Genomic DNA, 24642 nt, shown 5'->3' with positions numbered 1-24642 from the left:
CAGCCACTCTAGAGACAGGACGGACAAGTACCTGAGCATGCTTTCAGGCATCCTGAAGACCGATCCACTCACACACATTGTTTGGGAGTGTAAGGACAGGCCTGCCTAGCCCACCACTGCCAGTGCCTACACATGTTGTTTGAAGGCTTGAGGATCAGTCCATACCACCTACAACCAGTGGTGCTCATGCATGCTGTGTGGGAGCCTGAGGATCGGCCGGCCCTGCCCACTGCCACTGCCACTGCTGGCATCCATGTGTGCCATCTAGGGGCCTGAGGATCAGCTTGCTTCTGCTGGTACCTATATGCACTTCCCATGAGCCTGAGGCCTGGACTGCCTGGTGTTCCAGTTTCCAGCAGAGCCTCACTGAAGCCAACACTAACAAGTGTAGCCTAAGCCACTGAGGAACTCAGAGACACTGCTGATGTTGACTACAGTTGAAGAAATCATATGGAGACTACACTACTGCATCCACTCATAATCAAAACCAAAGCACACTACACAACCAACGCTATAGATACTTTTACAGGAAAAAAGTCTTTCGCTATAAAAACCAATCCATAAATTTGGAATAAGTGACTGTTATATCAGGTGTGCAGATAACAATGTAAAGACACACACACACACACACACACACACACAAAACCATAAAAAGCAAGGGAATATGACTTTCCAAAGGAAAATAATAGTTCTGTAATAATAGATCCTAAGTAAAGGAAAACTATGAAATGCCTAAGAAATTCAAAATAATGATCTTAAGGAAACTCAGTGAGATATAAAAGATAAACCATACAAGGAAATCAGAAAAACAATTCATGATATGAATGAGAAATTCAACAAAGAGATAGATATCATTAAAAAAAAAAGCCAAACAGAAATCCTGGAAATGAAGAATTCAATGAAAGGAAAAAAAAAATACAAGGGAGAGCTTCAACAATAGACTAGATCAAGAAGAAAAAAGAATTTCTGAACTTGAAGACAGGTCTGAAGTAACCCAGTCAGACAAAACAACAACAACAGAATAAAAAAGAATGAAGAAAGCCTATGTTACATGTAGGACACCAAAAAGTGAACAAATATTTAATTTTGGGAGTTTCAGAAGGAGAGGAGATGGGGAAACATGTAGAAAATCTATTTAATAATATAATAACTGAAAACTTCCCAAATCTTCAGAGAGATATAGACATCTAGATACAGGAAGCTCAAAGATCCCCAAATAGATTTAATCCCAAAAGGTCTTCTCCAAGGCACATTATAGTCAAACTATCAAAACTCAAAGAAGAATTCTAAGGACTGCAAGAGAAAAGCGTCAAGTCACACATAAGGGAATTCTCATCAGACCAACAGCATATTTCTCAGTATATATCTTATAGGCCAGGAGGAAATGAGTTGATATATTCAAAGTGCTGAAAGAAAAAAAACACCCTGCTAGTTAAGAAGAATACTATAACCAGTACAGCTATCTTTTTTTCAGAAAATGAGGAGAAGTAAAGTCTTTATAAGAAAAGCAAAAACTGAGGGAATTAATCACTGTTAGAGGGGATCTACAAAAAAAGCTTATGGGAATCCTACATCTGGAAGCAAATAAATGCTATCTGACATCATGAAAACACATGAGAATATAAAAGTTACTGGTAGAGCACATACACAAATGAGAGAGAGAAACAAATCAAGTTATCATTACAGAAAACCACCAAATCATAAAAGTAAACAATAAAAGAGGAAGAAAGGAACAAAAGATATACAAAATAATCAGAAAACAACATAATGACAGGAGCAAGTCCTCACCTATTGATAACAATCTTGATTATAAATGGTTTAAATTCCCCAATTAAAAGATACAGACTGGCTGAATAGATGGAAAAAAACCAAGACTGAACTATATGATACCTACAAGAAACACACTTCGCCTGTGAAGACACACATACACTGAAAGCGAAGGGAAGGAAAAGAATATTCCATGCAAATGGAAGACAAAGCATGCAGGAGTAGCTATACTTATGTCGGACAAATTAGATTCTACATAAAAAACAACAACAATGAAAAGACAAAGATAATTATATAATGATAAAAGGATCAATTCAGCAAGAGCATATATCAATTGTAAATATATGTGCGCTCAATATAGGAGCACACAGATAGGTAAAGCAAAGATTATTAGCACTAAAGAGAGATTAAACTCCAATACAATTACAGTTAGGAACTTCAATATCCCATTCTCAACTTTGGAGAAATCATCCAGATAGAAAATCAACAAAGAAACATCAGACTTAATCTGCATTATAGACCAAATGGACTTAACAGGCATACAGAACATTTCATCTAACAGTTACAGAATACACATTCTTCTCATCAGCACATGGAACATTCTCCAGGATAGACTATATATTAGGCCACAAAACAAGTCTCAGAAAATTAAAACAAAGTCAATATCATATCAAGTGGCTACTCAGATAAAAATAGAATAAAACTAGAAATGAATAACAAGAGGAACTTTGAAAATGTACAGTTTTCAAATATATGGAAATTAAACACCATGCTTCTTAATAATAATTGGGTCTATGAAGACATTAAGAAGGAAATAAAAAATGATCAAAACAAATTAAAATGGAGACACAACACAACAAATCCTATGAAATACAGCAAAAGAAGTTCTAACAGGGAAATTTGTAGCAATAAATGCTTACATTACAATAGAAAGATTTCAAATAAACAACCTAAGGATGCAGAAAAGCAAGAACAAACCAAACCCAAAATTAGAAAGAAAGAAAAATAATAAATATCAGAGCAGAATGAAACAAAATAGAGACTAAGAAAAGGATCAATAAAATGAAGTCTGTTTCCTGAAAAGATAAAATCAATAAACTGTTAGCTAAACTAACCAAGAAAACAAGACCCAAATAAGTAAAATTAGAAATGAAAAAGGAGCCATTACAACTGATAACTACAGAAATACAAAAGATCATCAGAGACTGTTATGAAAAACCATATGCCAAAAAATTGGAAAACCTATTAAGAAATGGGTGAATTCCTGAACATATATAACCTACTAAGATTGAACTAGGAAGAAATAAAAAATCCCTGAGGTTCAGAGCTTCAGTGAGGGCCTGAAGAGCAGACAGGGGCTATGGAGGAATCTGAAATGTAGCTGTACCCCCAACCCAAACCCTACTCTTATGATCTCAATCGTGGTGATGTTAGAGTGCCTATAATGGCATCTTATTTATTTATTTATTTATTTTTGAGATAATTTTGAACTTAAAGAAGAGTTGTCAAAATATTACAGAGTTCTGGCTGGGCACGGTGGCTCACGCCTGTAATCCCAGAACTTTGGGAGACCAAGGCAAGTTGATCACCTGAGCTCAGGAGTTTGAGAGCAGCCTGGCCAAGATGGTGAAACCTTGTCTCTACTAAAAATACAAAAATTAGCCAGGCGTGGTGGTGCGTACCTGTAATCCCAGCTACTTGGGAGGCTGAGGCAGGAGAATCACTTGAACCTGGGAGGTGGAGGTTGCAGTGAGCCAAGATTGCACCATTGCACTCCAGGCTGGGCAACAGAGCAAGACTCCATCTCAAAAGAGAAATAAATAAATACATAAATAAAATAGTACAGAGTTCTTACATAATCATCACCAAACTTTCTCTTATGTTGCATATTTTTGTTGTTTGTTTTTGAGACAGTATCTCACTCTGTTATCCAGGCTGGAGTGCAGTGGTGCAACCATGGCTCACTGCAGGCTCAACTTCCTGGGCTCAAGTGATCCTCCCATCTGAGCCTCCTGAGTAGCTAGGACCACAGGCATGTGTCACCATGCCTGGCTAAATTTTTTGTATTTTGTGTAGAGATGTAGTTTGGCCATGTTACCCTGGTTGGTCTCGAACTCCTGAGCTCAAGTGATCTGCCTGCCTTGGCCTCCTAAAGTGCTGGATTACAGGTGAGAACCACCTCACCTCGTCCAAAGTCTTTTTTGTATTTATTTATTTATTTATTTTTAAAATTGAGACAGAGTCTTGCTTTTGTCTCCCAGGCTGGAGTGCAGTGGCGCTATCTTGGCTCACTGTAACCTCTACCTCGCAACCTCTGCCTCTTGGGTTCAAGTGATTCTCATGCCTCAGTCACATGAGTAGCGGGATTACAGCTCTATGCCACCATGCCTGGCTAATTTTTGTGTTTTCAGTAGAGACAGGATTTTGCCATGTTGGCCAGGCTGGCTTTTTGTATTTTAGGAAACTACATTACATTTAGAAATGTCAGGCCAGGCAGAGTGGCTCACACCTGTAATCCCAGCACTTTGGGAGACCGAGGTGGGCAGATCAAGAGGTCAGGGATTTGAGACCAGCCTGGCCAACATGGTGAAACCCCGTCTCTACTAAAGATACAAAAAAATTAGCCAGGCATGGTGGTGTGTGCCTGTAATCCCAGCTACTCGGGAGGCTGAGGCAGGAGAATTCCTTGAACCCAGGAGGCGGAGGTTGTAGTGAGCCAAGATTGTGCCATTGCACTCCAGCCTGGGTGACAGGGCGAGACTCCATCTCAAAAAAAAAAAAAGAAAAGAGAGGAATGTCATAATTTTTGGGGCCGGGCATGGTGGTTCACGCCTGTAATCCCAGCACTTTGGGAGGCTGAGGCGGTACTATTGCCTGAGGTTGGGAATTCGAGTCCCTACTAAAAATACAAAAATTAGCAGGGCGTGGTAATGCACACCTGTAATCTCAGCTACTACGCGGGATGCTGAGGTGGGAGAATCGCTTGAATTTGGGAGGCAGAGGTTGCAATGAGCCGAGATGATGCCACTGCACTCCAGCCTGGGTGACAGAACGAGAGTCCATTTCAAAAAAAAAAAAAAATCATTATTTTTTATTATTCCATATAATCTATACATAGAAACTTTATAATTTTATACATAAATATATATATATATATATATATACACACACACACACACACAGATATTCTATAGGGAAAATGACCTTAAAAATTGTATTACAATTACAGCATGGGAGTGAAGGCATGTGTGAAACTAGTAATACCATCTAAAGCATAAGTAAGTGCAGGGACTGCAGATGGGTCTCTCTCTCTGTTTTTCTTTTATTTTTATACTCTGTAAGTGTACATATTTATAGGCTACATGTGAATCTTTGTTACATTTATAGAATGTGTAATGATCAAATCAAGTATTTAAGGTATCAATTATCCAAGTATTTATAATTTCTGTGCGTTTAGTACATTTCAAGTCCTCTCTTCTAGCTCTTTAAAAAAATACAAAACATTGTTGTTAACTTTTAAAAAATGCGTTGTATAGTCTCACCTTACTCTACTATCAACATTATAAATTATTCCTTCTATTTAACTGTATGTTTGTATCCATTAGCCCACTTCTCTTAATCCTCCCCCACTCAATCTTACCAGTTTGTGATATCTGTCTTTACCTCTATGTGATCAACTTCTTTAGCTCTCACATATGAGTGAGAATATTCAATATTTGTCTTTCTGCACCTGGCTTATTTCACTTATCAGAATGACCTCCAGTTCCATCCACATTGCTGCAAATGACATGATTTCATCATTTTTTTATGGCCAGATAGTATTCCATTGTGTATGTATAGCACATTTTCTTTTTTTTTTTTTTTGAGACGGAGTCTCGCTGTGTCTCCCAGGTTGGAGTGCAGTGGCGCGATCTCGGCTCACTGCAAGCTCCGCCTCCCAGGTTCATGCCATTCTCCTGCCTCAGCCTCCCAAGTAGCTGGGACTACAGGCGCCCGCCAACACGCCCAGCTAATTTTTTGTATTTTTAGTAGAAACGGGGTTTCACCGTGTTAGCCAAGATGGTCTCGATCTCCTGACCTCGTGATCCGCCCGTCTCGGCCTCCCAAAGTGCTAGGATTACAGATGTGAGCCACTGCACCCAGCCCAATGTATTTTCTTGATGGCTTTGTTGAAGATCAGCTGGCCGTTAAGTATGCAGATTTATTTCTGGGGTTTCTATTCTGTTTCATTGGTCTATGGGTCTATTTTTATACCAGAACCATGCTGTTTTGGTTACTATAAACTTGTAATATATTTTGAAGTCAGGTAGTGTGATGCCTCCAGCTTCATCCTTTTTGCTAAGAATTACTTTGGCTATTTGGGCTCATTTTCAGTTTCATGGAAATTTTAGAATTGTTTTTTCTGTTTCTACAAAAGTGACATTAATATTTTGATAGGGATTGCATTGAATATGTAGATTGCTTTGGGCAGTATGGTCATTTTCACTGTGTTAATTTTTCCAATTCTTGAGCATGGAATTAGTCTTTCTATTTGTTTGTGTCCTCTTCAATTACTTTCATTAATGTTTTATAGTTTTCCTTGTGGATATCTTCTATCTAATAGGTTAAATTTATTTCTAGTTTTTTTTGTAGCTATTGTAAATGAGATTATCTTCTTGGTTTGTTTTTCAGATATTTCATGATTGGTGCATAGAAATGCTGCTGGTTTTTAATATGTTAATTTTGTATCTTGCAACTTTGCTGAATTTATCATTTTTGAATTTTTTTGTAGTCTTTTAGCTTTTCTAAATGTAAGATCATGTCATCTGCAAAGAGGAACAATTTGCCTTGCTCTTTTCCAATTTGGATGCCTTTTATTTCTTTCTTTTGACTGATGCTCTGGCTAGGACTTCTAGTACTATGTTGAATATAAGTGGTTAAAACGGGCATCCTTATTTTCTTCCAGTTCTTAGAGAAAAGGCATTCAACTTTTTCCTATTTAGTAAAATGTCAGCTGGGCATTTGTTATATATGGCCTTTATGATTGTGAAGTATATTTTCTACACCGAGTTTTTTGAGAGCTTTAATAATGAAGCCATGTTGAATTTTATCAAATGCTTTTTCTGCATCTATTTAAATGATCATATGGTTTTTGTTCATTCTGTTGATGTGATGTTTCATATTCATTGATATGCCTATGTCAAACCATCCTTGCACCCACAGTATAAGTCCCACTTGATTATAGTGTCTTATCTTTTTGATGTGCTGTTGGATTGAGTTTGCCAATATTTTGTTGAGGATTTTTATGTTCATCAGGCATATAGACCTGTAGTTTCCCCCTTCCCCTTCCTCTTCCCTTCCCCTTCCTCTTCCCTTCCCCTTCCCTTCCTTTTTCTTTTCTTTTTTTTGCCTCCCTCCCTCCCTTCCCTCCCTCCCCTCTTCCTTCCTTCCTTCCTTCCTCTCTCTCTCTCCTTCCTTCCTTTCTTTTTCTTTCTTTCTTTCGTTCTTTCATTCTTTTGTTCTTTTGTTCTTTCTTTCCTTCTTCTCTCCCCCTCCCCTCTCCTCCCCTTCCCTCTTTTCTTTTCTTTCTTTTCTTTTCTTTTCTTGCCTGGTTTTGGTGCCAGGGTAATGCTTGCATTGTAGAATAACTTAGGGAGAATTTCCTTCCCTTCAACTTTTTGTAAGGCTTGTTATTAGTTCTTCTGCATACAATTTGGTAGAATTCATCAGTTAATCCATCCAGTCCTCAGCTTTTTCTGTGTTGGGAGACTTCTTATTGTAAACGCACCAATCAGCACCCTGTCAAAAGAGACCACTTGGCTCTACCAGTCAGCAGGATGTAGGTGGGGCCAGATAAGAGAATAAAAGCAGGCTGCCCGAGCCAGCAGGGGGAACCCGCTCGGGTCCCCTTCCACACTGTGGAAGCTTTGTTCTTTCACTTTTTGCAATAAATCTTGCTACTGCTCACTCTTTGGGTCCACACTGCTTTTATGAGCTGTAACACTCACTGTGAAGGTCTGAAGCTTCACTCCTGAAGCCAGGGAGACCACGAGCCCACCGGGAGGAACGAACAACTCCAGACGCACCACCTTAAGAGCTGTAACACTCATCGCAAAGGTCTGCAGCTTCACTCCTGAGCCAGCGAGACCACGAACCCACCAGAAGGAAGAAACTCCGAACACATCCGAACATCAGAAGGAACAAACTCCAGACGCACCACCTTAAGAGCTGTAACACTCACCGCGAGGGTCCGCGGCTTCATTCTGGAAGTCAGTGAGACCAAGAACCCACCAATTCCGGACACATGTTGGTGACCACGAAGGGACTTTCACCTACCGCCATGTGGTGAGACAATCGCCAAGCAGTGAGACCATTGCCTATTGCTGAGCGATGAGACCATCACCTATCACCAAGCAGTGAGTACCATCGGACCCCTTTCGCTTGCTCTTCTGTCCTGTCTTTCCTTAGAATTCGGGGGCTAAATACCGGGCACCTGTCAGCCAGTTGAAAGCGACTAGCGCGGCCGCTGGACTAAAGACATGGGTGTCAGGCTTTCCAGGAAAGGGCTCTCTAACAACCCCCAACTCTTTGGAGTTGGGACCATTGGTTTGCCTAGAAACAGCTTCCTCTTTTCCTTTACTTCTGGGCTGAGCCAAGGGTTGACAGAGAGGAAAGCCATGCAGCTCTGGGGTCCCAACAACAAGTTGGTTGACCCTGCGGCCATGAGCGGAACTCTCAAAGGCATGTTGCCCAAGTGAGACTCGCCCATCTATACTATCTATCCTGACCCTTGCCCCCTGGGTCCCAATGCCTGCCAGACAAACTTCCTCTCACCTCTCTTCTCTGAGGTTAGACCCGCTTCTAAAAATTGCTACCTGTCTCTGGTGCTTTTCTAGTTTCTCCTATAAGAATGATTTCTAATAAAAATTCCAGGACTCTGTTACCTTCTTTAGGCACCTGGGCTCACCAATCAGAAAGACACAATTTTTGCCCAAAGCCCCGTCATAGTGGGCACTCCCTGGAATTTTAGGATCCCTCCTCAGACTAACAGGCCTAACAAAAGCTATTCCTGAAGCTAGGATATGGGGAGTCTCAGAAATTGTATCCTTCCTATTCATATAAGTGAGGACAAAAGGTGTCACTCTTCCAACCCTGAAGATCCCTTCCCTCCCTCAGGGTATGGCCCTCCACCTCATTTTTGGGGCATAACATCTTTATAGGAAAGGGGTAAAATCCCAATACTAACAGGAGAATGCTTAGGACTCTAACAGGTTTTCAAGAATGCGTCGGTATGGGCCACTAAATCCAATTTTTCTCGGTCAGTCCTCCCTGTGGTCTAGCAGGACAGGCAAGGGTGCAGGCTTTCCAGAATGCGTCAGTAAGGACCACTAAATCTGACCTTCCTCGGTCCTCCATGTGGTCTGGGAGGAAAACTAGTGTTTCTGCTGCTGCGTAGGTGAGTGCAGCTATTCCGATCAGCAGGGTCCAGGGACCGTTGTGGGTTCTTGGGCAGGGGTTGTTTTCTGCTGCTGCATCGGTGAGCACAACTATTCCGATCAGCAGGGTCCAGGGACCGTTGTGGGTTCTTGGGCAGGCGGAGAAACAAAATAAACCAAAACCGCGGGCGGTTTTGTCTTTCAGATGGGAAACACTCAGGCATCAACAGGCTCACCCTTGAAATGTATCCTAAGCCATTGGGACCAATTTGACCCACAAACCCTGAAAAAGAGGTGGCTCATTTTTTTCTGCACTATGGCTTGGCCCCAATATTCTCTCTCTGATGAGGAAAAATGGCCACCTGAGAGAAGTACAAATTACAGTACTATCCTGCAGCTTGATCTTTTCTGTAAGAGGGAAGGCAAATGGAGTGAAATACCTTATGTCCAAGCTTTCTTTTCATTGAGGGAGAACACACAACTATGCAAAGCTTGCAATTTACATCCCAGAGGAGGACCTCTCAGTTTACACCCATATCCTAGCCTCCCTATAGCTCCCCTTCCTATTAACGATAATCCTCCTCTAATCTCCCCTGCCCAGAAGGAAATAAGCAAAGAAATCTCCAAAGGACCACAAAACCCCCCGGGCTATTTGTTATGTCCCCTTCAAGCTGTAGGGGGAGGGGAATTTGGCCCAACTCAGGTACCTGTCCTCTTCTCCCTCTCTGATTTAAAACAGATCAAGGCAGACCTGGGGAAGTTTTCAGATGATCCTGATAGATACATAGATGTCCTACAGGGTCTAGGGCAAACCTTTGACCTCGCTTGGAGAGATGTCATGCTACTGTTAGATCAAACCCTGGCCTTTAATGAAAAGAATGCGGCTTTAGCTGCAGCCCGAGAGTTTGGAGCTACCTGGTAGCTTAGTCAAGTAAATGACAGAATGACAGCTGAAGAAAGGGACAAATTCCCTACTGGTCAGCAAGCCATCCCCAGTGTGGATCCCCACTGGGACCTTGACTCAGATCATGGGGACTGGAGTCATAAACATCTGTTGACCTGTGTTCTAGAAGGACTAAGGAGAATTAGAAAAAAGCCCATTCAATGATGTCCACCATAACTCAGGGAAAGGAAGAAAATCCTTCTGCCTTCCTCAAGTGGCTACGAGAGGCCTTAAGAAAATATACTCCCCTGTCACCTGAATCACTCGAGGGTCAATTGATTCTAAAAGATAAGTTTATTACCTAATCAGCCGCAGATATCAGGAGAAAGCTCCAAAAGCAAGCCCTGAGCCCTGAACAAAATCTAGAGGCATTATTAAACCTGGCAACCTCGGTGTTCTATAATAGGGACCAAGAGGAACAGGCCCAAAAGGAAAAATGAGATCAGAGAAAGGCTGCAGCCTTAGTCATGGCCCTCAGACAAACAAATCTTGGTGGTTCAGAGAGGACAGAAAATGGAGCAGGCCAATCACTTGGTAGGGCTTGTTATCAGTGTGGTTTACTAGGACACTTTAAAAAAGATTGTCCAATGAGAAATAAGCTACACCCTAGTCCATGTCCACTATGCTGAGGCAATCACTGGAAGGTGCACTGCCCCAGAGGATGAAGGTTCCCTGGGTCAGAAGCCCCAACCAGATGATCCAACAACAGGACGGAGGGTGCCCAGGGCAAGTGCCAGCCCATGTCATCACCCTCACTGAGCCCCGGGTATGTTTAACTATTGAGGGCCAGGAAATTGACTTCCTCCTGGACACTAGCACGGCCTTCTCAGTGTTAATCTCCTGTCCTGGACGACTGTCCTCAAGGTCCATTACCATCTGAGGAATCCTGGGACAGCCTGTAACCAGGTATTTCTCCCACCTTCTCAGTTGTAATTGGGAGACTTTGCTCTTTTCACATGACTTTCTTGTTATGCCTGAAAGTCCCACACCCTTATTAGGGAGGGATATATTAGCCAAGGCTGGAGCTATTATCTGCATGAATATGGGGAAAAAGTTACCCATTTGTTTTCCCCTACTTGAGGAGGAAATCAACCCTGAAGTCTGGGCATTGGAAGGAGAATTTGGAAAGGCAAAAAATGCCCGCCCAGTCCAAATCAGGTTAAAAGATCCCACAACTTTTCCTTATCAAAGGCAATATCCCTTAAGGCCTGAAGCTCATAAAGGATTACAGAATATTGTTAAACATTTGAAAGCGCAAGGCTTAGTAAGGAAATGCAGCAGTCCCTGCAACACCCCAATTCTGGGAGTACAAAAACCGAATGGTCAGTGGAGACTAATGCAAGATCTTAGACTCATTGAGGCAGTAATTCCTCTATATCCAGTTGTACCCAACCCCTATACCCTGCTCTCTCAAATACCAGAGGAAGCAGAATGGTTCATGGTTCTGGACATCAAGGATGCCTTCTTTTGTATTCCCCTGCACTCTGACTCCCAGGATCCCACAGACCACACGTCCCAACTTATGTGGACGGTCTTGCCCCAAGGGTTTAGGGATAGCCCTCATCTGTTTGGTCAGGCACTGGCCCAAGATCTAAGCTACTTCTCAAGTCCAGGCACTCTGGTCCTTCAATATGTGGATGATTTACTTCTGGCTACCAGTTCGGAAGCCTCGTGCCAGCAGGCTATTCTAGATCTGTTGAACTTTCTAGCTAATCAAGGGTACAAGTTGTCTAGGTCGAAGGCCCAGCTTTGCCTACAGCAGGTTAAATATCTAGGCCTAATCTTAGCCAGAGGGACCAGGGCCCTCAGCAAGGAATGAATACAGCCTATACTGGCTTATCCTCACCCTAAGTCATTAAAACAGTTGAAAGGGTTCCTTGGAATTACCGGCTTTTGCCGACTATGGATCCCTGGATGCAGCAAGATAGCCAGGCTCCTCTATACTCCAATCAAGGAAACCCAGAGGGCAAATACTCATCTAGTATAATGGGAACCAGAGGTAGAAACAGCCTTCAAAACCTTAAAGCAGGCCCTAGTACAAGCTCCAGCTTTAAGCCTTCCTACAGGACAGAACTTCTCTTTCTACGTCACAGAGAGAGCCAGGATAGCTCTTGGAGTCCTTACTCAGACTCGTGGGACAACCCCACAACCAGTGGCATACCTAAGTAAGAAAATTGATGTAGTAGCAAAAGGCTGGCCTCACTGTTTAAGGGTAGTTGCAGCAGTGGCCATCTTAGTGTCAGAGGCTATCAAAATAATATAAGGAAAGGATCTCACTGTCTGGACTACTCATGATGTAAATGGCATACTAGGTGCCAAAGGAAGTTTATGGCTATCAGACAACCACCTACTTAGATACCAGGCACTACTCCTTGAGGGACCAGTGCTTCAAATATGCATGTGCGTGGCCCTCAACCCTGCCCCTTTTCTCCCAGAGGAAGGGGAACCAATCGAGCATGAATGCCAACAAATTATAGTCCAGACTTATGCCGCCCAAGGTGATCTCTTAGAAGTCCCCTTAACTAATCCTGACCTTAACCTATATACCAATGGAAGTTCATTTGTGGAAAATGGGATATGAAGGGCAGGTTATGCCATAGTTATTGATGTAATCACACTTGAAAGCAAGCCTCTTCCCCCAGGGACCAGTGCCCAGTTAGCAGAACTAGTGGCACTTACCCGAGCCTTAGAACTGGGAAAGGGAAAAAGAATAAATGTGTATACAGATAGCAAGTATGCTTATCTAATCCTACATGCCCATGCTGCGATATGGAAAGAATGGGAGTTCCTAACCTCTGGGAACCCCCACTGGATGCCACAGGGAAGTTATGGAGTTAGTGCACACGGTGCAGGAACACAAAGAGGTGGGAGTCTTACACTACCAAAGCCATCAAAATGGGAAGGAGAGGGGAGAACAGCAGCATAAGTGGCTGGCAGAGGTAGGGAAAGACCAGCAAGAAGGAAAGAGAGAAAGAGAAAGAGAAAGAGACAGAGAGAGGAAAAGACAAAGGAGAAGTTGAAGAGAAAGAAAGAGAGATGGAAGTAGTAAAGAAAAAACAGTGTACCCTATTCCTTTAAAAGCCAGGGTAAATGTCTATCTACCCAGCCAAGGCATATCCTACTTATGTGGATCTTCAACCCATATCTGCCTCTCAGACAGTTTGCAAGAAATAATGAAATCTATCCTTACTTTACAATCCCAAATAGACTCTTTGGCAGCAGCGACTCTCCAAAACTGCTGAGGCCTAGACCTCCTCACTGCTGAGAAAGGAGGACTCTGCACCTTCTTAGGGGAAGAGTGTTGTTTCTACACTAACCAGTCGGGGATAGAATGAGATGCCGCCCAGCATTTACAGGAAAAGGCTTCCGAAATCAGACAACACCTTTCAGATTCTTATACCAACCTCTGGAGTTGGGCAACATGGCTTCTCCCCTTTCTAGGTCCCATGGCAGCCATCTTGCTGTTACTCACCTTTGGGGCCTGTATTTTTAACCTTCTTGTCAAATTTGTTTCCTCTAGAATCGAGGCCATCAAGCTACAGATGGTTTTACAAATGGAACCCCAAATGAGTTCAACTAACAACTTCTACCGAGGACCCCTGGACCGACCCGCTGGCACTTTCCCTGGCCTAGAGAGTTCCCCTCTGAAGGACACTACAACTGCAGGGCCCCTTCTTCACCCCTATCCAGCAGGAAGTAGCTAGAGTGGTCATCAGCCAAATTCCCAACAGCAGTTGGGGTGTCCTGTTTAGAGGGGGGACTGAGAGGTGACAGCGTGCTGGCAGTCCTCACAGCCCTCGCTCGCTCTTGGCACCTCCTCTGCCTGGGCTCCCACTTTGGTGGCACTTGAGGAGCCCTTCGGCCCACTGCTGCACTGTGGGAGCCCCTTTCTGGGCTGGCCAAGGCCAGAGCCCGCTCCCTCAGCTTGCAGGGAGGTGTGGAGAGAGAGGCGCGAGTGGGAACTGGGGCTGTGCACGGCATTTGCGGGCCAGCTGGAGTTCTGGGTGGGCGTGGGCTTGACAGGCCCTGCACTCAAAGCAGCCGGCAGGCCCTGCTGGCCCTGGGCAATGAGGGGCTTAGCACCCAGGCCAGCGGCTGCAGAGGGTGTACTGGGTCCCCCAGCAGTGCCAGCACACCAGTGCTGTGCTCGATTTCTTGCTGGGCCTTAGCTGCCTTCCCGTGGGGCCTGAGGGCTCAGGACCTGCAGCCCGCCATGCCTGAGCTTCCCACCCCCTCCGTGGGCTCCTGTGAGGCCCAAGCCTCCTCAACAAGTGCCACCCCCTGCTCCACAGTGCCCAGTCCCATCAACCACCCAAGGGCTGAGGAGTGCAGGTGCATGGCGCAGGACTGGAAGGCAGCTCCATCTGCAGCCCTGGTGCGGAATCCACTGGGTGAAGCCAGCTGGGCTTCTGAGTCTGGTGGGGATGTGGAGAAACTTTATGTCTAGCTCAGGGATTCTAAATATACCAATCGGCACTCTGTATCTAGCTCAAGGTTTGTAAACACACCAATCAGCACCTTGTTTCTAGCTCAGGGTTTGTGAATGCACCAATTGACACTCTGTATCTAGCTACTCTGGTGGGGCCTTGGAGAACCTTTGTGTGGACACTCTGTATCTAGCTAATCTGGTGGGCACGTGGAGAACCTTTGTGTCTAGCTCAGGGATTGTAAACCCACCAATCAGTGCCCTGTCAAAACAGACCACTCGGCTCTACCAATCAGCAGGATGTGGGTGGGGCCAGATAAGAGAATAAAAGCAGGCTGCCCAAGCCAGCAGTGGCAACCCACTCGGGTCCCCTTCCACACTGTGGAAGCTTTGTTCTTTCACTCTTTTCAATAAATCTTGCTACTGCTCACTCTTTGGGTCCACACTGCTTTTATGAGCTGTGAAACTCACCGCGAAGGTCTGAAGCTTCACTCCTGAAGCCAGCGAGACCACGAACCCACCAGAAGGAAGAAACTCCGAACACATCTGAACATCAGAAGGAACAAACTCCAGATGCGCCACCTTAAAAGCTGTGACACTCACCGTGAGGGTCTGCGGTTTCATTTTTGAAGTCAGTGAGACCAAGAACCCACCAATTCCGGACACATTATTCCTGATTCTACCTTGCTACTTATTATTGGTTTGTTCAGGTTTTCTATTTATTCCTTATTCAATCTTGGTAGGTTCTATGTTTCTAGGAATTTCTCCTTTTCCTCTAGATTTTCCAGTTTGTTAGTGTATAATTGTTTATAACAGTGTCTGATGATCTTTTGTATTTCTGTGATATCAGTTATAATGTCTCCTTTTCCATTTCTAATTTTGCTTATTTGGATCTTCTCTCTTCCTGGTTAGTCTAGCTAGGGATTTATTAATGTTGTTTATCTTTTCAAAGAACCAATGTGTTTGGTTGAACCTTTGTATTATTTTATTAGTTTCTATCTCATTGAGTTCTGCTCTGATATTTATTATTTCTTTCCTTGCACTAGTTTTGGGTTTGGTTTGTTCTTTTTGTTTGTTTGTTTTGTGTTTTTTAATCAAGTTCCTTAAGGTGCATCATTAGATTATATATTTGAAAATTTTCTCCTTTTTTTTTTTTTTGAGACAGAGTTTCACTCAGTCTTCTAGGCTGGAGTGCAGTGGTGTGATCTCAGCTCACTGCAACCTCTGCCTCCCAGGTTCAAGAGATCCTCCTGCCTGAGTCCCCTGAGTAGCTGGAACTACAGGCGCTCAACCACGCCCAGCTAATTTTTGTGTTTTTAGTAGGGACGGGGTTTCACCATGTTGGCCAGGATAGTCTTGATCTCCTGAATTCGTGATGTGACCACCTCGGCCTCCCAGAGTGCTGGGATTACAGGCATGAGCCACCGTGCGCAGCCTCCTTTTTTTTTTTTTTTTTTTTTATGTAGGTGTTTATTGCTATCAACTTCCCTCTTAGCAGAGCTTTTGCTGTACCCCACACATTTTGGTATGTAGTTTTTCTATTTTCATTTGTTTCAAAAAAATTTTTTTTTATTTTCTTCTTAATTTCTTCATTGACCCAGTGACCATTCAGGAGCATGTTGTTTAATTTGCATGTATTTGTAGAGTTTCCAAAGTTCCTCTTGATGTTGATTTTTAGTTTTATTTAATTGTAGTCTGAGAAAACACTTGATATAATTTTAATTTTTAAAAGTTTGTTTAGACTTGTTTTGTGTCCTAACATATAGTCTGTCCTGGAGAATATTCCATGTGCTCATGAAGACAATGTGTATTCTCAGTTGTTTTATAAAATTCATTTAATATCTTACACGATCACAGAACAGAGATAAGAGAAACCTGAGATCATCTTGCCCTAAACCACATTTTGCACAAAAGGAAACCGTTATCAAGAAAACTATGTGATATGTCTTTAAAAAACAGTGTTTCCTATAGAACTCAAGTCTTTAATCTGCTGGTTGTTTCACTACAGCAGCAGTTCTGAAAGTATGGTTCAGGGACCCCTAGGGATTCCAAGAACCTTTGAGGAGACTGTGAGGTCAAAATTATTTTCACAATAATGGTAAGACCCTATTTGCCTTTTCATTCTCATCTAGCATTAGTGTATAGTGAAGTTTTCCAGAGGTTGAATGACATGGGCTGTATCAAAAGAATAAATGCAAGCTGGGAGCGGTGGCTCACGCCTGTCATCCAGCACTTTGGGAGGCTGAGGCATGTGGATCACCTGAGGTCAGGAGTTCCAGACCAGCCTGGCCAACATGGCGAAACCCTGTCTTTACTAAAAATACTAAAAATTATCCAGGTGTGGTGGTGGGTGCCTGTAATCCCAGCTATCTGGGAGGCTGAGGCAGGAGAATTGCTTGAACCCGGGAGGCAGAGGTTGCAGTGAGCCCAGATCGCACCACTGCACTCCAGTCTGGGTGACAGAGCAGACTGTGTTTCAAAAAAAAAAAAAAAAAAAAAGAATGCAAAAACATATACAAGATTCCAGTGGTTTTTCTCTTAAGCTAGACATTAGAGCAATTTGTGAAAATAAGAAATACATCAATTTTCTATAAAAAATGCTATTTATGTTAATATGTACAATGCCCATTATTATTATATTTTTAAATATGCTAATATTGATTAACATAACCTGTGTGTGTGTGTGTGTGTGTATATATATATATATATATATATATATATATATATATGAGGATTTGGTGCTCTCAAGAATTTGTAGGTATTATCACAATAAGTAGAATGATGCCAATAAAAGAAGGAAACAAGGACAACACCAGCTACCAATTTTTTAAAATTAATGGTGTTATAAAAATGTCTTCTGTGAATAGACAGTAGAGACTCAAAAGGGTGGAGTGGGATGAGTGATGAGAAATTACTTAACAGGTACAATGTATACTATTCTGGTGATGGCTACACTAAAAGCCGAGACTTCACCACTATGCACTATATTCATGTAACAAAACTGCACCTGGACTCCATAAATCTTACAAATAAAAAGAAATGTATTCTGTGGCACTCTCCTTCTTCTAAAAATAGCTTGGGCTGTTTTGGAATAATTTTTAACTTATTATATGTGATTGCAAGCTCCTTATGTGCCTTGGAATTCAGAATTTCATGCTTCCACTTTCACAACTGACTTCATTTAACTTTATGAAGCTTGTGCTAAATATATACATGCTTAAGGATATGTGAAAATCATTGAAAATGCTAAATTAAAATGATTTTAAACTAGTTTTAAATTGTATCAACTTTACAAAATAATTTTTTTCAGGGAGTTACACTGTTTTCTACTCGTTGCTTACTTAGGTTTATCGAAGGGGCAGATGAGAGGAGAAATTCCCTTTCTGAAACAAATGAAAAGGACACACAAAAATATTCTTCAGTTTCCCTGCCAATGTGTGTTTCCGCTCAGCCCTGAATTCACTGATTTTCTACCTGTCCTCACTCCAATATTTTTTAATCATCGATTTTAAATCTTAATTCTGTAAACAGATCTACCATTTTCTTAGAAAATGAGGTATTTCTGGGAAGAACTGAAAAGAAATGGGGACTGGATTCATGAAAGGAACTTTTGGGGGCCTTTGTGAACAGGAGTTCTAGAACCACTAGGGAAGCTCAAATATTACTCCTTATAATTTTTGTATGATGTTCTCTTCAATAAAGGGTGTCAATGTAGTCTTCCTGTTACATATGTCATAATTAGATGCATATAAAGGAGGAACAAACCCATGCAGCTTCTAGAACAACAACAAATCGGGAGAAAGATAGGGTGGAAGTATCCTTCTGTCGTGGTTGTTATGTTCTTATGCTGACCTGAAACCATATTTTTGTGATTCATGAAGGTCATAAGAAAGACTATTTCCTTCACTGAACTTGGCTATTATTCTCACAAGTCAGTTATTCCCTTGGTCTCATTGGGCATGTTTTCACCCTATTTCCTTATCAGTTAGTGCTGGGAAGACAAGAACTTTGTATTTTATACACTGTACTGTAACATATAATATATGTAAACATGAAACAAAAACAGATTCATTGTGATTTCATTTTCTCCCACAGTGAAAGAATAGATTTAATCCTTTACCTAATTTGCATCCTTTGCTCTTCCAATCCTGTTCAATAATTCATCAGAAGGCAGTAACTTAGTGGTAAACAACATATTGTTTCCCCTTGTTGGTACTTAGTAAGCTTTAGCTTCTGCAATCTGTTCTCATGAAACGAATCCCATAATTCCTTTAATCATTTTAGTTACTCTTCTCTGGATCCATTCAATTAGATTACAACTTTTTGGCAGTAGAAGTACTTGAGTTGAACAGTCTTTCCATATGTTGTCTCAGAAGAGTGGTAAGAGAAAGACTTGGATCATTTACATTCATGGCTCAATGGCTACATTCATTTTGACTAAGATAGCTTTCTGGATATAGTACACATTGAACAAATGCTTGTGAATGAAAGTGTTTAATATGGACTTATTGACCATTTATTATTTTTCTAATCTATTTGTTAAGCCCTTTACTGACATTTGGTTTCTCCTTTGGAAAAACTGATTCTAAATAATGGTAATACTTTTAAAATATGTATCATGCTAATACCATAAATTAGGTTATACACCATATGTCCAACCAAGCTTTAGAACACTTTTTACAAAAATGGGCAATTCAAGGTTCAGGAAAGGATATTATAAAAAAATCATGGATACACATTGAGAAGAAGAGATTGTCAAAATAAGGTAAGGAAAAGAAGATGAAATGAATCAAATTTCATATTCAATAACAATAAAATTCCCAGGAGAAAATTTGGGTAAGTAGTACTATAAAGGAATGATTTTTTAAAAACATGTCCCAATATGTAACTGAACATGTAAACCAGCTTGGAGTTCTTTTCTTTGATATAGGAAAGGGAACATTTCTGAAACAAAAATGAAATTTTTCACAAAACATTTTTTTCCATAGCTCAATGGCACCTGTTTTGCATGGAGACAAGCACATGCGAGAAAAAGTTGTAAAAGTGGAAGCAAATGTGGTCTCAGAAGAGGACTGAGAAAAACTTAGGTAAGGCTCTGGTACAAGACATTGTGGGAATTAAACACCCTACTAGAGATCTGGGGGAAAGCACCAAGAGCAAGTCAAATACTAGGATAGGAGATAGAATCCCTTTTCTTGGGGAGGTTCGAGAGTCCAAAAGAGCCATATTCAGGATGCAGTTTCAGGTTGGCATCAGCATCAGAACTAGGTCCAAATTCAAGATCTGGTTGTAGATCAGGCTACACAGAGCAGAAGCTTTAGAGTCAGTCATGGAACAAGTACCAATGGAATGGAAATAGGAATAGTTAATCACTGTCTTTAGGAAATGGGGCTTTTGAAATGGGCCAAGAGAGTCAGGCAGGATTGAGTGGTTGTAAGTATTGGCTTGGTCTTCCTCAGGCCCAGAAGACCAGGAAGAAGTGATTAGCCATGGAGACTATACACTTCCACACAGAAAATGCTTGGAGAGAATTTGGTTTGGTTCAGAAGAAACTGCATATCCTCCTTCATCAACAATACTTGAAGTTGAGTTGATAGCAGCAGAAGTGTGATTTCAAACCCCCTTTACTAGTGAAGAGAAAGCATTCCCTATTTCCTCTACTGAGTTAGGATTGTTTATGGGACCCTATGGGGCAGCCTGTAGATGATTCCGTGTTCATTGTGCACAGTGGGGATGGTCTGGGATTTGTCACAGACTGACATCGGAGAATTGGAAAAGCTAAAGAAAGATATTTCAGTTTTATAATGAAGGTCCAGAATTAATTTGGAGGCCAGAGGGACCTAGAAAAGAAAATAAAAATGAGAATTACAAATGAGTGGATCTTTGCCATTGGTAAAAATCTGGGTCACTTATAGCTGTATTTTTCCATCTTTGCTTTTGTCTGTGGGCTTTGATAGCATAGTCGTCTAATAAGTGTTTCATCATCTGAATCTGACAATAGATATCATTCCAGAATACAATTGTTATGTAACAAAAATTCTGTATGTTGGAGAAAAAAGTCAATCAACACAATTTTAAGCTTTGTATGTCTTTTGTTTGCAGGGAGTCAGGCGTAAACAAGCATTTGTCATTCGATTCTTCTAGTGCATTTTCAGCATACTGTGCCTTGGGCATGACACATCAGAATCTGATGTTTATCTTTTATTACCTGCCAGACCTCTCTGGAAAAGCCTCTATGGAATTCATCATCTGCAGTCTTTGTTGTAGCTACACATATAAATACACGTTGAATGCACTTGTTGAGGATATTGTGGCTTCTAACGCTGAACTTAAAAAGTGTTGAGATGAATAATGAAGAGGACCTTCTGCAGGAGGTATGAAGCTAATCATTAAAATGTTTTTAACCAAAATATTGACAGTAAATCTTTTTTAAAAAATGTCAATTATTTGAATGCCAGTAAGAATAAGGGCAGCATAATTATACTTGTTATATGTCCACTCAGGAGAAGTTTATGAAGAATTGCCCTTCTGTACTACACAGTGAGTTTATAAAGATAATAAAAACTAAACAATTCAAAATATTCATCTAGGAAAGCTCATTTGGTTTGAATAATCATTTAAGTTCAATAGGCACTGAGTTTCAGAAGCATAAGTATGCTATAAAAAATTTTATTTCTATTTTGGTTGTTATTGAGAGAATAATCTTTGTTTTTCTCAAAGCTTTGGCCTCTTTCTAATAAATATGCTTTGAGATTAAATGACTAAAGGTGGAAACCTGTTTTCAAATTATATTTGAAATGCACAGCATGAATAATGTTAGCCACTTATAGGGTCTAGCATATGTTAAAATAATCAGTTGTCAACATATAACATTTCTCCTCACTTCTTAATGTGCGTGTACCCAACCTTCACTCTTGTATTTCTGACTGACCATTCTGAAAGATTGAAGTGCAGACTTGGAGGCAAGCTGTGGTAAAATTTGGGAGGATGCGAGTTATCTTTAGTAGGTTAAGAAAATATAATGCAAGAAGCATACCTACTATGTGAAGAGTGCAGTGGAAGACCAGTGCATTATGTATGAAATAGTGGCATATAGAGAACAAACCTGGTCCCCACTTTTGCATGTAGTGGAGAAGATAGCTAACATCTAAGAATGGGTTCAGTGATCTGTGTAGTGAATACAAGCAGTTGTTTTGAAATAGAGTCAAGAACAAATGCACTTTCCCTAAGGAAACTGGGCAAGGCTATGTGAAGAAGGCACTCCCTGAGGAGGAGCTGTGGCTTATCCTGTACTGTCATGTCACTGTTGTAGGCATCAAATGGTGGATATGTTTATGTGATTATAATGAATTTAGCTAAAAGTAAATTCATAGCTGCAAAGGAAGGCTTATAGAAAGAAAGTAAAGGTAATTAGCATATACATCATTAGCTTTTTGGGATTTTGATTTCTAACTATGTAACTTCTTGGACTAGTTTTACTTACTACTTCTGATCCCATGGCAGAACTCTGCTTTCTTCCCCATCTCCCACAATTTTAGCCCAGGATTCCAGGTGATACAGCTCCCATGAAAGTCCTTAAAAGCCATGCCCTCCTCAAGACCAGTCTAGACCAAATGTTGATTGTTTACTCTTAGGAGAGCAGAAAAATGAACAATATGATTTTTAAACTGCACAATTCTCACAGCAAGAGACATTCTCTGTCTTTTGAGGAAAAGTTCCTTCAAAGTTGGAATAGAGCATTGTATTTACTAGATGTAATAAAGGTGAATCTTGGCTGGCCACTTGACCCAACTCCACTGAGTAAGCTCTTTTATACTCTCCTGTATAGGGTCACATTCTCAGGAAGTGAAAGAATATGGAAGGAGGGAGAGAGATGACATGTGACATTCCTTTTCCAGCCAACTGATGTTTGGAAAAGGACAAGACTGTGTTCCATGCTAGATGCTCTGGTAATGTGAGCAAGAGCAGCATGAAGTTAACTACAAAACACAGCAGCTGAACAAAAGCTCAGTGGATTCCGAAGGGCAGATTGTGTATATGGAGAAAATCCCTCAGAATACTTACTTCCCCAGTCTGAAGAAATTCTTTGTCAGAATATTCAGTAAAATGAACAGTTATTAATCTTAGGTTTGGTACTTCCCTAAAGAATATTTTACTGAGATTCTCTATTTAAAACAATGCTGTAAAGTCATGCATTCAGCTACATTCTTAGCAGTGGCAGACAAAAAATAGATTGAAAACACATTCTTACTTCTTAAAGTAGATCTTATGGGTGTATGAAGTTGTGAAATTGAGTGAAAGAGTGGCATATCATAACAATTAAAATCTGTTTATCAAGAACCTTGTGTGTGGTGCTGAGCTGGGTAATATGTCAAGTGAGTAAGATCTGTTCTCCACCCTGCAGATATTTATAACTCAATACAGAGAACACTGACACAGGTAGACACAGTTCTGACGTTTCCATATCACAGAAGAAATGAATGCCATCTGGGGTGAAGTCAGAGACTCATCCTGCTCTGCAGCCTGTATCTGTTGGGGGCATGAAGTGCAGCCCCATGGGAGGCTCTACCTGACCTTCTAGAGGCTTGCTTCAAGAGGCTAGAGATTTACCTACCCCAGCTTTCCCTGCTTTATGCTATTGTCTGTGTGACTCTAGAGACCTCCTGATTCTTGTTTTGTATTTTCCATTTGTTTTGTCTCTGAGAATTCAGAAGATTTGTCTTCTGAAGATTTCAAGGTTTATAGTTCATTTTATAATTATTTACCTCAAACTTACCTACTTCCAGTGTATCAACTAGCTCTCCATTTAAGAAATCTCAGTGGAGAGACAAGACAAAAATTAGATTTGAGTTTCAAGGGCAGTGGATTAAGCTCGCACTTCCTGAAATGAGAATGCCTGCATTTTAATCTTGGCTCTGCTACTTACTAGCTGTGTGACATGGGGCAAAGTATTGGACTTCTCTGTACCTCACTGGGACATTAATAGTGCCTACAGGAAGGGATTTTGTGGAGATTAAATGAGTTAATACATGTAAAGTGCTTAGAACTGTGCTTACAATATAGTGAGAACTCATTAAAAAGGAGTCATTCATTACATATACTTTATTATGTTATGTTGACTTCTAATAGCTCTCCTGTTTTCATTTTTACAGCCTTAAAGAGTTTTACATGTTTTCCTTTACATGATAGAATTTGTTTGCTTATGATAGTAATGATAACAATTATATATAATATACCTTTTTACATAAACATATATCCATCCACTTCTAGCCTATTAAGGCTTTCCTAAGGCACAATGACTAGAACTATTTTTAGCAGTCAGTTACAGGCATATCATAACTTTTTTAAAGGGTAGAGCACCTTCCCCCATCACATTTATAGTATTTTTATATTCATATTTGCAGTATTTTTATATGCTGCAGCAGCCCATTAGCTGATATCTTCACTAACAGTTCCATAACATTCTTGGATCTTTTTTCATACTACATTACAGAGCCCATTATCATAAATATATATTATATATACATGAATATTTAAATTTTTTCTACATGTCTTTTTACCTTTGAAATATTTTTGTTGCTTTTCTGCTCACCCACAAAGCCTTCACAAATTATTTTTGTCCTGTCTACATGGATAAATATATTTTTAGCCATACGATCTTAATTTCTCTAAAAAATATGGAGAATTCTTCTTTGATTTACTTATGAACATACTAAATAAAACTTTTTGCTTCCTTTATTATTTTAGTTTTCTTTATTATTTAGCTTCATATTATCAAAATCACATGGTGTTAGACCTTTGTAAAATTATGTTTTTCCTTCTCTGAAAATGTTTGGTTAGGTATATTTTTCTTGTGTAGAACTTCTATTGTAGATTTTGCATAACTTGCCCACAGAGGTGAGATTTGTTTATGGGTTGATACACACTGTTGACTATTAGCCAATTTGTTAGAAATAACAACGAGACTCATAGCTTTTCATATGGGAGCAGCTATATCATTTACATTCTGATACTTCTTTCACACAGAGCTCTCAATAATGATCGTTGCTCTATCATTCTTGGTCACATGTGAATGTTCCACCTAATCTGCC

The 24642-nt window shown here is 40.7% G+C and overlaps 1 protein-coding gene across 2 annotated transcripts in view; it reads left to right on the top strand.

Moving 5' to 3' along the window:
* LGSN (lengsin, lens protein with glutamine synthetase domain) overlaps window positions 1-24642 on the top strand; it is a 292498-nt gene that overhangs the window by 223951 nt on the left and 43905 nt on the right. Inside the window, exons 1-3 of one of the 2 annotated variants that reach the window (XM_054685912.1) lie at window positions 14333-15251; window positions 19540-19638; window positions 20767-20925. In XM_054685912.1, the coding sequence (XP_054541887.1) occupies window positions 20842-20925 (84 nt within the window). In that variant the 5' untranslated portion in view covers window positions 14333-15251; window positions 19540-19638; window positions 20767-20841. Of the gene's footprint in view, window positions 1-14332; window positions 15252-19539; window positions 19639-20766; window positions 20926-24642 lie in introns of those variants that run through there. The other variant, XR_010158055.1, reaches the window with a different exon arrangement.

This window comes from Pan troglodytes, chromosome 5 (genome assembly GCF_028858775.2).
Source record: "Pan troglodytes isolate AG18354 chromosome 5, NHGRI_mPanTro3-v2.0_pri, whole genome shotgun sequence".
NCBI classification, from domain to species: Eukaryota; Metazoa; Chordata; class Mammalia; order Primates; family Hominidae; genus Pan; species Pan troglodytes.
This window is presented reverse-complemented; position numbering and strand designations above follow the sequence as displayed.